Source organism: Beta vulgaris, chromosome 6, assembly GCF_026745355.1.
Source record: "Beta vulgaris subsp. vulgaris cultivar EL10 chromosome 6, EL10.2, whole genome shotgun sequence".
NCBI classification, from domain to species: Eukaryota; Viridiplantae; Streptophyta; class Magnoliopsida; order Caryophyllales; family Amaranthaceae; genus Beta; species Beta vulgaris.
Window position 1 is genome coordinate 12,670,315 of NC_079207.1, and position 15,231 is coordinate 12,685,545.

General features: G+C 35.1%; 1 protein-coding gene across 1 annotated transcript; it reads right to left on the bottom strand.

Annotated features, from left to right (window-relative positions):
- Positions 1-1,386: 1,386 nt before the first annotated feature.
- Positions 1,387-14,712, bottom strand: LOC104895777 (pre-mRNA-splicing factor ATP-dependent RNA helicase DEAH10). The gene is made up of 14 exons (XM_010682370.3): positions 14,554-14,712; positions 14,362-14,470; positions 14,229-14,275; positions 14,020-14,100; positions 13,616-13,832; positions 11,912-12,323; positions 11,067-11,270; positions 7,527-7,687; positions 6,659-6,844; positions 4,389-4,620; positions 3,703-3,902; positions 2,972-3,106; positions 2,561-2,761; positions 1,387-1,930 (listed from the first exon to the last, which is right to left on the bottom strand). Exons 2-13 carry the CDS (start codon positions 14,424-14,426, stop codon positions 2,581-2,583), a joined length of 2,121 nt encoding a protein of 706 aa, XP_010680672.1. The 5' UTR covers positions 14,427-14,470; positions 14,554-14,712; the 3' UTR covers positions 1,387-1,930; positions 2,561-2,580.
- Positions 14,713-15,231: the final 519 nt, after the last annotated feature.

Here is a 15,231-nt window from a genome sequence, read left to right on the forward strand (position 1 = left end):
CGAAAGATTACATCTAGCAATCAAGATAAAATTTAAGCATAACAAATGAAATCAAGGGATATTACCTGAATGCTACCGCGACTCCGCGAGTACATGCGAAGAAGATGTGAAAGAATTGAGAGTTCCTATCGTAATGCATGAATATATATATAAATATAGGGGTAAGATCACATGAGAATGCTCCTTACATGAGAAATGAGAATGAATCTCAACCACACGATTGAATTAGAGTTACAACACGTGTTTATTAGAGATATACCAACCTAAAAAAATTTGAGCCCAAATTTTTTTTTCAAATATTCTTTTTTTGGAGTTACATCACTCTTTCAGTAGAGTTACATTACTTATTCATAAGAGTTATATCGCGTAAAATTCATTTTCATGCAAATATGCATTCTCATATGAACTCACTTCTATACATACATACATATATATATATATATATATATATATATATATATAGAATAATGAATATAAAAAAAATCAAAATTTTACGCGTGGTTGAAATTCATTTTCATTTCACATAAGTATATATATATATATATAATATATATATATTATATATATATAATATATATATATATATATATATATATATCGAGAAATGTGTATCCTTCCTTTGCAAAATTTAGAAGTAAAGGTAAAAATGCCATAACTATAAGTACTCCATCCGTATTTCATTTTCATATTAAGGCTATGTTTAGTTCACCTGAAATTTTCTGATCTGAACTTATCTGATCTGATCTGAACTTATTTTTTCTGATCTGATCTGATCTGAACTTATTTTTTCTGAACTGATCTGATCTGAACTTATTTTTTCTGAACTGATCTGATTACAAGATCTTATCTTTTAGATTTCTCTCAATATATAAGAAAAAATATAGTCATGTGGGATCTTGTTTGATTCGTCTCAATGAGTACTTTATTAATATTCAATTATTATAATTTTTACTAATATGTAATGAAAGATATTTAATAGTAAAAATAAGTTTAAAAACTGACAGATCTGATCTGATCTGATCTGAACTTATTTTTTCTGATCTGATCTGATCTGATTAGATTTGAAATAAGCAAAAATAAGGTGAACTGAACATAGCCTAAGAGTTGATCTAAAGTGAATAATTCATAAAAGTTAAAATAATAGTCAACTTGATGTCATGTCAAGTCATAAAACAAAAAAACAAAGCCATGTCAAGTATTCTTGGATTTTGTCGGCAATAATTCCTTCTCCTCAGTCCTCACCGACTATATGGTAGTAGTCCATTCAACTCATACGATTTGCATATATTGCATGGCTGTCATCTTTCTTTGTTGTCTTAAAAATTAAAATGTCGATTGGACTTCATGCATGCACCATTCAAGAAGCACACCACGAAAGAGGAGAAATAGAAAATCCCTAAAAATCATTTTATTAAGAATACATAGTAGGTTGTTCATGTATAATTACATGTCTATAATATAAGGGAAGAACACAAACATTTCACATCAACCGCACTAATAGTAACCTTTTACTGTTGACTTTGTTGAGGGTTCCTGCAACTGGCTTCCCAGTGTATTCCTCAATGTTCATGCGCAAACAATCGAGATTGAAGAGAACAGATCAATCATCATCATCGCAATATTCTCCTTTCGAGCTGCTTTTCGTCGCAGATGCATGAACTTCCAAGTTCAACCTGCTAGAAATACCAGACTGCAGTTTCACTGTAACTGCATCATTGAATATGCCAGTACTCCCCAACAGTCTTCTCGAGGCTCCAACAAAAAGCAGGCTTCAGCTATGCAAAGACTTGGGATCCCATTGAAAAACAACAATTGTAAACCAGCTCTCAGTGAATAGGTCATGCATTGCCCCACAAGTGCCAAAAAGTTCATGGACAGAAGATTCCAGCTGCTTCTCCAGTTGCTGAAGCAAGTATCATCCGCTGCTTCTCTGCAAGGGGAAAATGAGAAATATATATGTGATGGAAAGCTTAAAAACCCACAAAGATATTAGATTAATAGTGCAGACTGACTGATCTAGTGAGTTCAACTGTGTAAATTTATCTCTTAATCTCTTCCTACCCTTTTGGTAAAGGGAAAGGGGGAGAACTAATATTGGACACGAAAGAGAAATATTTCAAATATTTATGCCATCAAAGATAAATTCACTGCTAGTGATATTGAAAAGGTGGAAACATTTCAACAGAAACCTAAATATGCAAAGATCAGGTCCACAAAATAATTTAAAGTTGAGTCACATAATAGGGAAGTCGGGAAGTCAGTCAGTCATCATTAATACTCTGGATATATATGGAAGTACTTTAGCCATTATTTATAGATCAGCTGCACTCATGAACTGATTCAACACACCTTTACCTGATGGTCCTCCAGTTCCACAAGCAAATTAAACTGAGTTCCTAATTAAAATTGACAATCTACATTAGGTGTTCATGCTTTACTTGAGTTCAAAGGAGCAAGGTAATCCATTACTAAGAAGATAAAAGCCCAGAAAAAAAATCCTCAGTAGCATGACAACAGGAAGAATGAGTATTCAATGTGCTATAAAAGCCATAGGTCTGACCTTCTCCATTGTACAAAATGTTACTGTGCGGCATAAAAATGAGGAGCCAGTTCTGTCAACCACATCGGATCGATCCTAGTTACGTCGCGGATATAGTTCTGGTTAGTTCTAACAAGTTCATTGAATATTATGCAGTCTGGTTTTGCCCGAAACAACACAGAAGTAGGGTGGATTTGCACCATTTGACTGCTTGCCAAGGCCCTATAATCAGAAAGATACCGATGTTCAAGATGGTTATATGAGATATATTAGCAAAGCTGACATAAAGGAAGACTAACAAATTAGTAAGAATAACATAATGAAAGACTTGGCCAATGATTCAAAAGATGCTAACAAAATAGACTTAAAGAAATAACAAACAGATCATCTAGGGAGAAGCTCTAGGGGGAGCCCACTTGCAGAGAGGTATACCTATAGGTACCATCAGGCTGTTTCAAGGCAGCATTGAGGAAAAAGGAAGCTGCAAGGCATCTGCGAAATAGAAGCATATCCCCTCCACATGAAGCAATACGAAGGCCCATTTGTTCAACATGGCCTCGGATTTGGCTACAAACAATAATTCTATAGTGAGGATGAATTCCATAATAAATACATATGATTGAAACCATTAAATGGTGTGTTACTTTGAGAAAATAACCGACAAAGGTGACTACAGCATATATGACAGGAAGACTGACTACAAATACAATAAGACGTGAAGACAGTAGAATACCATTTTGTTTCTCATGCCAAATCTGGAAAAAGTAAAGACAAACATTCTCCTAATTTGTTTTAAGAATATAGCAAATGATTTTTGAAGTTGTAGAATTATAAGCATGAACATTTGTTGCAGTTGACCATCGTCATATATTCAGATCTTTCATGACATACGTGACAGGATCAATACTAAGTGGTGTTATTGCAGTAAGATTCACAAGTCAGAATGGATCATCTTATAGCAGAGACTAAAAAGGCCAGAGTCTAGCGAGGTTAACACTCAACAGTCAACACCTTCACAACGCCCGACAAGCAGAGAGGCAATTTGGTAAATGAAGGATTTTTATGATCAATTGCCCCTCGAACTGTCAAGCAAATCATTCTATGATTGAAAACCAAAATAATTCATCTCTCCTCTCACAAATGTTTCTTAGGAAGAACCATACCAGTGTACATCACGAGCATGCCTCAATGAGCGACCATTTACAAAATTTTCTTTGCACCATTTCTTCATACTCTTAAATGTTTTTTCCTTGCTGCTTTTTGCATTGCCGCTCTCCAAAAACTCATCACATGATTTATACACATTAATCATGGTTATGTGGTCCCCCTCAGGGCTTGAAAATCGTCTTATTGCAGTCCTAGCCTGGTCACACAAGGATCAGAAAATTAATGTTGACAAAATTTTGATTGTGTTGAAATGCAACAAACAATACCAAGCTACGACCATGATGAAGATACATAAAGTGATAGAACCTTGTGCAATTTTTAACCTTCAGTAACCTATTAAGCAGCATTTCTGGTGCTCTATGCATTTTCTAAATAAATTTGTTCAGTATGTATAGTCTCTTTCAGACACCACTCCACAAAAGTAAAGGAGATTGGATAAATCATAATGTACTACTGTTCTTTCCAGATCCCAGCTCAGGCAGAAGCCACACAACAGAACGTCAACACATTTTTCTTTTTAAATGCCTCATACTAGCAGTAAATTTACCCAAGATTCATATCATAAAGATAATATAAGATACGCATTACAGCAACTTATGCATGGCAGCTAAGGAGAGCTTAGCAAGCCAACAGTTCAGATAGTTAACAAAAGCAAATTGCAACAATGTTTTGATATTCAAACCTCTTCTTGCTTTTCACGTGGTGTAAAAAAAATTGATTCAACAGAGAGCATTGCGACTGCTATCAACATTTCCTCCAGGCAGTTGAATTGACTAGATAGAATGAGAGCCTTAGAATATATAGGATCTAATGGAAGCCTAGCCATCTGAAGCCCAATAGGATCTGAAAGCTTATAATCCTCTGTTAGAGCACCAAGCAAGAATAGTTCTTCCAGAGACTTCACAATTGCCATCCTGCCCAAATTTGAAAGGACCATTAAAAAAAAGGCTCAATGATTCCTCAAAGAGCAACACAGAAGGGATCACTAATTGCATATATAGGTTACAGAGATAAAAAAAACGAATACACTCACCATCACATATAATATGTCCTCTCTTGACTTTCAAGGGTCAAAGTTACAAACTCTAGGTGCTACGGACAAATATACAGAATCACGATGTAAAATAGTATTGTAGGATTCATATCAAACCTTTATTCTTAAGAGCATTTTTGTGCAAGTGTTAATACTTCCTCCTTTTCTTTCACATGCTACATAGAGAAATGGCACATATACTGATAAAGGTAGAGAGAAAGAAAGCGACCACAATAAATGAAGCTAATTTTCCATTCAAATCTAATATAATAGTCCCCACCACATACTTTATTGCTTTCTAATACTTGACACACTTCACCGGGCACGCTTGCCAACACATAACTTAAACTATTAATCTATAATTCCCTACATGCAAAAATTATAAAAAGTTGATACTCTGAAAGTATATATATCGAGACAAATCTAAGAAGATCTCACATAACTATATCTTTCCTTATGTAAAAATCAGAAAACACAGTCGAAGGAGAGTGTGAATAGTGCAAAAGTCAAGCCGTGTCATCTATTTTGAAACGGATGAAGTATTAAATAAGGATAGACTTGCAATTCCAAGTGTGAATAAGTGTCTAGAAGCAATATATAGCAAGTATTGTGACATTCCCAAATTAGGAAAACATATTATCTATTTGGGAATTATATAATAAACCAGCGATGATGAAACTTTTATATTGAATAATGGATCTAAGGTGACAGACAAGCTATCACTATGGCAAGAAACAAACGACATGCGCAAATATCAAGATCCCCCAGAATGATGTAAATAGATCATATTAGACATAGATGACGATTACTGGACCCCAAAATGGTTATCCATGTCTAATATCATATTAATTATTAGACATGGATAATATTAACTATTTTGAGTAGATTACAAAGATGAACCTAATTGACAATAACACTACAAGGAAAACGTTATCAAGACTGAAAAATTCCAAGATCACCAGAATACAACCCTGAACACGAGTAGATTACAAAGACGATACTTACACAAAACAGAAGCAGAGAGCTGTAAAGGATTAGCCCGTCTAGCTCAAGACTCGTATTTAAGTCACTTATGTTAGAAAAGAAGGGTTTGATGGGCTATGCACTATAATTCAGTTGAATGTTTGTTAAGGACTGCCTTAGGCAAGACATTGAGACCACAGTCATTCATCCAGATAATTAGTTATGCAGAGGGGAAAATTTAAGGAGTATATATATACAGCAGAAGGGATTTAGATTTTAGACAATCATCTTTAAAAGTAGATTCCTATCTTTCTTCTCTTGGAGTATCCAGAATTCTAGACACTCAAAGGCTTGGTATTTTGCTCTGGTACATAATCCAAGAAGTCTTTTCCAAAGAAGAAACATGCATCATCTTCAATTGATGACGACCCGGCCACAATGACATTCGGGGAAGCCAGTTCCCACCAGCTCGATGCTCACTGCTGAATTTGCAGGTCAGCATAGAACAGAGAGAGAGACACACACACGAAGGGAGATTCTACATTGAAACCTTCAGAACATTCTACAAACTACAAACTCCACGAGTTCCATTTTGCCTTATCACAGAAGAAGCGGAAGACATACCAAGACCATCAAACAATAGTTTAAGAATTCAAGCACAACCAGATTAAATCTAGAACTCCTTAAGACCCTAATAACAGTTATTCAGTTAATAAGTTACACGCATAAAAAAACCTCCATAGGTTCATATGAAGTATGTAATAGAGAATTACTTGCGTCTCAAGCACTAGGATACTCATAAAAATGATGGTCGCCTTTAATTATCTTAACAACATTTAATGCTAACATATAGGTGATGGTGTAATAACTAATATGTGGAAGTGTTTTAGTATTATGCAAAAATCAACAATACAATCTGATTGCTGATAAAATTCAACATTTCTTTCATTCCTTACCGTGAAGGTTTTTCCATGAAGTCAAAGCCAATAATATCGTCAACACCAAGAGCTTTCAGCTGCAAAATGACATTTGAGAGATTGCAACGCTTAATTTCTGGAACTGTGGAATCCGCAAGTTTCTCAAATTCTCTCTCTGTGTAAAGGCGGAAGCATTTTCCAGGTCCTTCACGCCCTGCACGTCCACTGGAAAAAGAAGGTACAATTACCAGCTTAGATAACTGTTCATAAAATTCGTAGCAGACTAACTTATTTTTTAGAAGATCAAGCACCATTTGAAAAGCCTATTCACTCAATTATTTTCTCCATAATCGTTGTTCCTCTAGCTTTCCACAGACATCATGATCTCATGCTGCAGGCACGAATTGGCATAAATTGGGTTCCAACCAGGCATGGGAACGAGTTGGAAGTAGCGTCACACAAGGGCCATCAGGGGTTTCAAGCAGGAGGCCCGACCTGGCCTACTGCAACCCTACCCATTATCTTACAGGTTTGCACCACCCAATCTGAGATGTACTCAATACTTCAGATGGAGAGGCATACTAGGGTATGATCCTCGTAATAGAGTAGAAAAACATATTAACACTTTCTGAGTGTCTGTACCTAAATAGCATGACTAACATAGATAGGAATACTAACTGGTGGAAAGGTATTCGAAAACCTGAATGGCTTAGTTGAAGATAGTTGAGAAGGTGTTATTGCAATAAAGCAAGAGAGTACAGAAATTAGGCTTCTGAAACAATCATTAATAGTGGTGCCAAAAGCAATAATATAGAAAAGTAGATTGGCTCCTTAGCCAAGACCAAAACCTTCATGAGAGCATTTTCTTGGAATGCATATCAAACAAATACAATCAAAGTGTCCTTACCTCCTTTGAAGAGCCTGTGCTTTTGAAGTAGGAATAATGTTTAGTGATTCTATCCCTGTACGTGGATTATAGTTGCGGGCTTTCACCACTCCAGGGTCTATAACATATTTGATTCCTGGTATGGTCACCGATGTCTCAGCAATGTTTGTTGCCAGTATTACCTAAATAAGCAATTAAGAGACCAAGCATTAGTTACTTAGCCACTGTATCCACTGCTGGTCAAATCACATTAGAAATTTCAACACAAGGTGTCACACATGGGTGGAATAATGCGACAGTGCCCAAGCTACAAAGAATTACAGATATATACAAATATAAGACCACTTCATTATTTATAACTTCATACGGATTACAGAATTATAGGCAAGTCTACGCCTATATGATTTAGATTCTGGGCTACACCGCTAAAGCCAAACACCAAATCATCCTACAGAAATCTAAACATCAATAGTAATGTAAAGAGTGACAAATGACAGCTGACATCTGACTGAATCACAATGATTTTAAATTCTCAGAAACTTTAGAGAACTATGAAATATTCTTGCAGCAAATCCATGAGAATATGTGCATGCTCACCATTTGCAGTCCTAGAGAAACATAATGATGCCTGATGAATGAGCATCAAATGGGCTTAATTTGCATTTGAGTCTTATGCATTCAGGGTAGATTAGTTGAGCGAGGAGGGCACCTAACAGCTCAAGATTGCATTTGAAGGGTATGAGATATGTTTGAACTTTGAAGGGTATGAGATATGTTTGAACTTTGAAGGCTATGCAAGGGTTTATGGAAACAAATATGCAAATTTGTGCAAAAGCTTGTTTGATGTGAATAGGTCAGCTTCAAAAGTCATAAGGTGAAATTACTTAGAAGTTAGAAATGCAAGTAGGCTCTTAGATCTTAACATCGATAGATCAGGGGCCCCAGACAAACTTATAACACATGAGATGTGGAGCATATGGGTGATTTACGTTAAATTGTCCAGTCTAGCCAGCTTGCCCATGACAGTGACGTTCATATGAGCCATGATTGTAAACAAGCCGGAAACACAACACTCTTCCCCCATGACCTCGGGCGTGGGCCTGTAGTGAACCAGCTTATGGAGAGGGATGCTTTAGGCATTACCGTTTCACAGTTTCAGGGAGATGGAAGAGAGTTAGTTACTCCCTCCATCCCAGAAAGATTTGAATACTTATTGGGACACGTATTTTAAGGTGATATGTTATCAAATGTTATTTTATTTAAAAAGTAAATGTGATAGAAGTTGGTAAGGTACTTTTTATCAAGAGTAGAGAGAAAGTTGGGTAACTTTTTTATTGATGAAAGGTAGAGTGTTGGCCAAACGAGTGTAAAAGATATAATATATTAATAGTGGGACCACGTAAAAAAGGGAAGTATTCAAACTAATTTAGGACAAACATAAAAGGAAATTGTTCAGACTATTCTCAGATAGAGGGAGTAGAATATATTGGAGGAGAGAGAGACATCAAGAATTTAACAGCTTAGGTTATGAATTATATTTGACATTGTCAACTCAATGTAACTTGATTTCATCCGTTTAACTCACTCGTATTGAACATTACCAAAATAAAGAAAAAGTATAATAGTCAGTGTGCAAGTTGGTAAAAAAAACACAAAACGGATAAACTCATTGGTAACCCTGTGTTTTGGTTGTTACCATTCGGTGAACAAGATTGTAATCTATTATATTGAATGACCCTAAATTATTATTTATTCTATAAAGTGACTTTAATGATTAAATTTGTAAACGTTTTTGCTACAATTTTTTGAGGCAAATTAACATCAACTAAATTCATTTGGAGCACAAAATTGCACAAAGAATAATATCAATCAAAAAAAATTATACATGGCCTTTGAATTGTTATGTGAAGTTGTATCCTAATGAAATTAGTTAGCGTTAATTAACCTTAAAAGAGTAAAGGTGACAAAAATCTTCAACAAATTTCATCGTTAATGTCATGTTGTAGTCTTGTAGAGCAAAGATCATACAGGTCATTTCATATGATAAATTATTTTCTTGATTACCAAATACTACCTCTGTAACTTTTTAGTTGCACCATTTGCTTTTTCACATTTGCCGAGACGATTCTTTGAACGTTAATATCTCTTATTGGGTGCAAGTAAAAAATATATAAATTTGATATTTGGAATCCTCGCATTGAGACGAATCTAACAAGACCCCACTTGACTATGTTTTTTCTTATATAATAATGCGAGATAACTTAACAAAGTTGATTAATGAATAGTGCCACCAAACCAAATGGTGCAACTAAAAAAGTACGGAGGTAGTATAAAATTGCAAAAACACGAGTTTACCAATGAGAATTTCCCAATAGAAAAAGCCCTAAAGATAAGTCATAATGTTTTAAAAAATTTAAATATGCATACTTCTTTTAGTGAATTTGTTAAGTTAGTTTTCCCAAATATAATTAATTCATTTGAAATAAACAATAACTATGACCAAATGGGTTAAACCGGTTATGCAGATCACCCATTTAGTATGTAAGTCATATCAGGTTTCCAACCCAATTACTAAGTGGGTTAGGTTTGGGTCACGAGGTTCTTAACCCATTTATTAGTTATTACCAACCCAAACATGAACCAACCCAACTCGACCGGTTAACTTATGTCTTAACCAGCCCTAGTATTCAAGATTTCACGAGTAAAGCATGCTCCTTGAGCTTCCACTTCCTCTATCTGATGGGAGGAGTCCAAATAGCTAGATCCTTCAAAGTTAATTGAATTTTAGTCAAATAGCGGAAAACAAGACGGGAAGTTAGTGAAGCACTAAAGCTTTGCTCTTGAATCACTTTGTTCATATCCCTTGGCTCAAAAGTTCTTTGCTTTAAGCTTGAAGCTGAGTTCTTGGTTTATGAGATCCCTAGTGTCATTTGACAATCAAAGTTAATATCCATATTACTTCTTAGAAGAAGAAAAAAGGGACAGCATTTTTGTGGTGAAAAGAACACCCAAAAATATGGAAATAATTGAACACCCAAACAAGTCAATCCAACATCGGAGGAAATTCCAAGCACCCCAATATTCTCTCTCTCCACTCTCCTCGAAAAGTCCCCTAGAAAAATTAAGTAGGAAAGAAAAGGAAACAACACATTTGCACCATAGCAAATGTAGGAGAACTTTTAAAAGTCTTCCCCAGCAATGCCAATACTCCTTGACCACATAAGACACGAACAGCAAAAACTTTTACCACATTCTAACTTATCAAATTACCTAACTGAAGTTATGCTCAAAATTAGCAGCCTCACTAGAAGAAAGAATTGGGTAAAGCTTCATCAATTTACTAACACACACGTAAAACGGTAAAAGGCATGCTTTAGTCAAACTCCAGCACCAGTTCCTTTAAAAGTAAAAGTTACAAATGACAACAAAAATGTATCCAAATAAGAAAAAGGGCCGGGAAGGGGGGGGGGGGGGGGTCCACATTTAACTTGTGTCCACTGTCCTCATGCTTCTATCTAACAGAAAGGTTTTAGAAAGAATCTGGGAGAAATCTTAATGTACCTTACGAGATCCAGCTGGCGCAGGCATAAAAGCTTTCATTTGCTGTTCTGAGGGAAGAGATGCATAAATAGGGACGGTCACAATATTCCGACTGCTTTCAGGTAATTGTGGCAATTTGTCTCTCACAAGCCCCTCTACAGATTCAATCTCTTCTTGACCAGTCAAAAATACAAGTATATCACCAAGAGCCTCCTCCAAATGAATCTAAAAAAACAAGAGATACAAATAACATATTCACATGAAAATGAATAACAAAGAAAAAAAAGTTTACATCCTTCAAATTGCACAAGCAGACTGCGGCAACGCCAGAGTCGGTCAAAGCATGATTCTAGCCGCAAAAACTATGAGAGAACAATCTAGAACATCATACGAAAGCACAGCAATTGAAGAGATGATACAATCAGACACCAATCACATAGATAAGGGTTTCTAGAGTTTGCTTCATAAAAACAAGAAGATATTACAGCAAACATTCTTCAAGCAAAAAGAATTTCCTAAATAACATGCCACACAAAAAAAAAAATTGAGAAAGAGAAAGATGGAGGTGGGGATGGGGGGGATAAGAGAAATCACAATTGCATTCTTAGAATGACCATACGCCGCCACATTTGAACATAGCATTTTTATAAATTCTCCATCACATGTTTATCGTGATTTTGTCATAATCTGTTAATTTAATCCGTAGAACAAGTATCAACACACATCTGCATAAATCCAATCACAACACAATTAAACTCGAAAGTGTGAGAACATCTGGGTCAATTAACATTCTTCCAAACTTCATTAACTTCTCGGCGGTATTATCAGATTCAAAAAATTATAGCTTGATATTGCAGGCCAATTACCTGAAATATTGACACCATTGCTGCCTCAACATAATCTGTCTCAGCATGGAGAGTATAAAATATATCAACAGGAAATTGTCTTCCCTGAACATGAACAGCCTTTGCACCACCAAAGTACTCAGAGAATATACGTGCGTCCAAGCTGGCAGACATTATTATCAGCCTTAGAGGAGGAAGTTTTGCACCTTGGCATTGCTTGAGCGGGGAGGCCATTTGAGTCCCATTATCTTTCTCCAACTTTGTGTCATTATTTATCTTGATTTGATCAACTAACTCGTTTGCAGTTTGAGATCTAGCTTTCTGAACATTTTTCAGCAGGCCCAGTAACACATCAGTGTGAACAGTTCTCTCATGAGCTTCATCAACAACAATAACTGAATATTTAGATAGGTATGGGTCCAATAATGCTTCCCTGAACATAAGCAAGGATGATGTCATTTTATAGGAAGACAAAACTAAACAACACATGTGATGGAATATTAACAGCTATATCAAAGATTTGAACGCATAACATAATACATACAAAGCACTCATCACGTCAATGCTAAACAACATAACCCATTTACTTGTAATCCATTAACCATCCATTTCTCTTTCTTTGTTTTTGGTAATTCTATTGAAGTGTTTGCGCCATGAAGAGAGAATTAAATTTACGGATTCAAAGCAGGGCTGACTTGAGGAACACAGGGGCTAAGTCACCTCTAGTCAACTCCTGATTCCTGTTTCATAAATTTTCTCTTTCCGAAAAGAGTTCCTTGCTTAGTTACTTTGATACATGTGGAACTACATTAAAGCATAATATATCACAATACTCATTCCATTTTATATTATTTTTTAACTTAACAAACTCATTTAGCAAATCAGTGCTCTGTCACTTATCAGGCTTTATACAGTTGTAACAGTGCAATATTACTTGTAATTTTCAGCACTATTGTAATAGCTAGCAACGTGATATGTGACCCGATTCCTAGGAGCCAAACTTTTATGAAAACCCATATTAATATTCAACATATGTAACCTTAACACTGTGAACGCTAAGAGGCTTTTGCTAATAGATGTTAGTCGTAAGAGTAGCAATTAGTTGTGGAAGACATTGGGAGTAGCTGATGGTTGTAGACTAGTAGCTATTAGAGATAGGTGTTCGAAGAACCTAGCTGTTAAAATACTAAAAAAGAATGGTACTTTATTCCGAAAGCAACATTTGGTAGCTTTGCCAAACACAACTATTTAGATTAAGCAGTGTTTTGACTTGTTCAAAACAATAAAGGCTACTTCAAACACTGCTGCAAAACAGATGAGAGTCACTACCAAGCAAAATTTTGTGACCATATAGATTACTTTTTCTGTGAAGTTGTATGGAATTGAAATGCAAATACATGCTTAAAGCATTACGATATTCTATTAGAACACTAATCAAAGCGACAGAACAGAAAGCGCATCAACAGGTATGATTCTAATGTCCTTTAGCATTTTAATTTTTTTTTAAAAAAAAAAAACAAGAAGCAATTATTATTTGTTCTTCCTCCTGATATCTTCAGACACTATAAACAACACACAAACACAAAAATGCAACCCTTGTAGCAAATCCAGCTTCTACCACACTAAAATAAAAGACGTCATTCTCACTTTTCAGAACAATAAACACTCTAGAGTCTAGACAAACCATGTAACTCAGAAACAAAGATAAAATAAAAAATAGAGCACCTTAATAATAATCCATCTGTCATGTACTTGATCCTCGTTGATCCAGAAGTCATGTCATCGAATCGAACTGAATATCCTACCTTTTGCCCTAATTGCACACCACATTCCTCAGCTACTCTTTTAGCCACAGTGACAGCAGCAACACGCCTAGGTTGAGTAACCCCAATCAATTTTTCCTGACGGCAGAAGCCGGCTTTTAACAAAAACTGAGGTAATTCTGCGCATCATAATTGTTCAAAAACCAACACAAATTCAGCTACAAACAACTCTAACTCCTACATTCATTCTCCAAACATATTTTTCACTCTGGAATTCAGAGCACAAATTTCTAGTAAATGCAACACAAAAATCTTGTTTTACAAATTTCTAGTCCTAATGCTCAAATCATAAAAATAAAAACTCACGAGTAGTTTTGCCGCTTCCAGTTTCACCAACAATAATCAGAGTGTGATTATTGCGAACCTCTTCAATTAGTCGTTTCTCAACTAACAAACACAAATTTGAAAATAAAACAAAATAATCAAATCCTGAGTTTCAAACTTGATAAATTTTACGAACTTGGATAAAATAAATTGCGCAAAAATGTAGTGACGAAAGATATAGAAAAGCGTACCAACAGCAATTGGAAGAGATTTTCGTTGCTGCAAAATCTTTTGCCTCCTGCAAAAAATTTCAGTTTGAACTCACGAACAATTTTCCATTAAAATAGAAGAGAGAGAAGAAAAAAAGTGGAGAAGAAGAAGAACCTGGAATCATTGTTCGAAACGATGCCGTTGGGTTGCCTAAATTGTGAATTAGCCATTGACGGCATCTCTCGCTACTATAATTTTACCGGTGGTGGTGGTGTTGTGCAAACTGCAAAAAATTCAAGTATTCAACAACAATAAATCCATAATCACAAATTCACAAGTATCACAAACAAATAATGTAAATATTACCTGAAAAAAACATGAAACTGAAACTTTTTTTCTTTTGACAGGGAAACTAAAACTTAGGGTTCTAGAAATTAGAAAAAAAAAACAAGTTACTGCCAGTCTGCCACTGGTGACTGGTGAGTCGTGCCGTGACTGGACTATTTGGGCGTCGGGGTCGGCGACTAGCGTACTCTTTGTTTAGAAGTCCTAAAATTGTAACAATAGTGAATAAGTAGCTTTAATTTTGAAAAAATATATCATATTAATTTTGATTTATATATAGCAAAAAAAAAATTAAATATGGTAAAAAAAATATATATATGGTAAAAAAAAAATTAAAGACTAATCTACTCTTTATGGGAGGGTCATAAATATGATCATATTCTAGACAAATATACTAGTTTTTTACCCGTGCAAAAATGTACGGAAAGTTTTATAGTAAATATGATTTTGACCGTGCATAATGTGCGAGAATTGTTTTGTTTATTAAGTAGTTGAATATTATTCATAACTAAGTTATAAGTAGGTCTTTAAGTGTAAAAATATATTGTATGCTACTTCATCTCTAACTTTTAGACCTAAAATATTCCAACAAAATTGAATATATTGCATATATTCAATAATTGCGTCAAAAGTTGATGAACTATAAGATATTGAATCATATATTTAATGATATTTCTCCTTAAATTATGTTATGTGAAT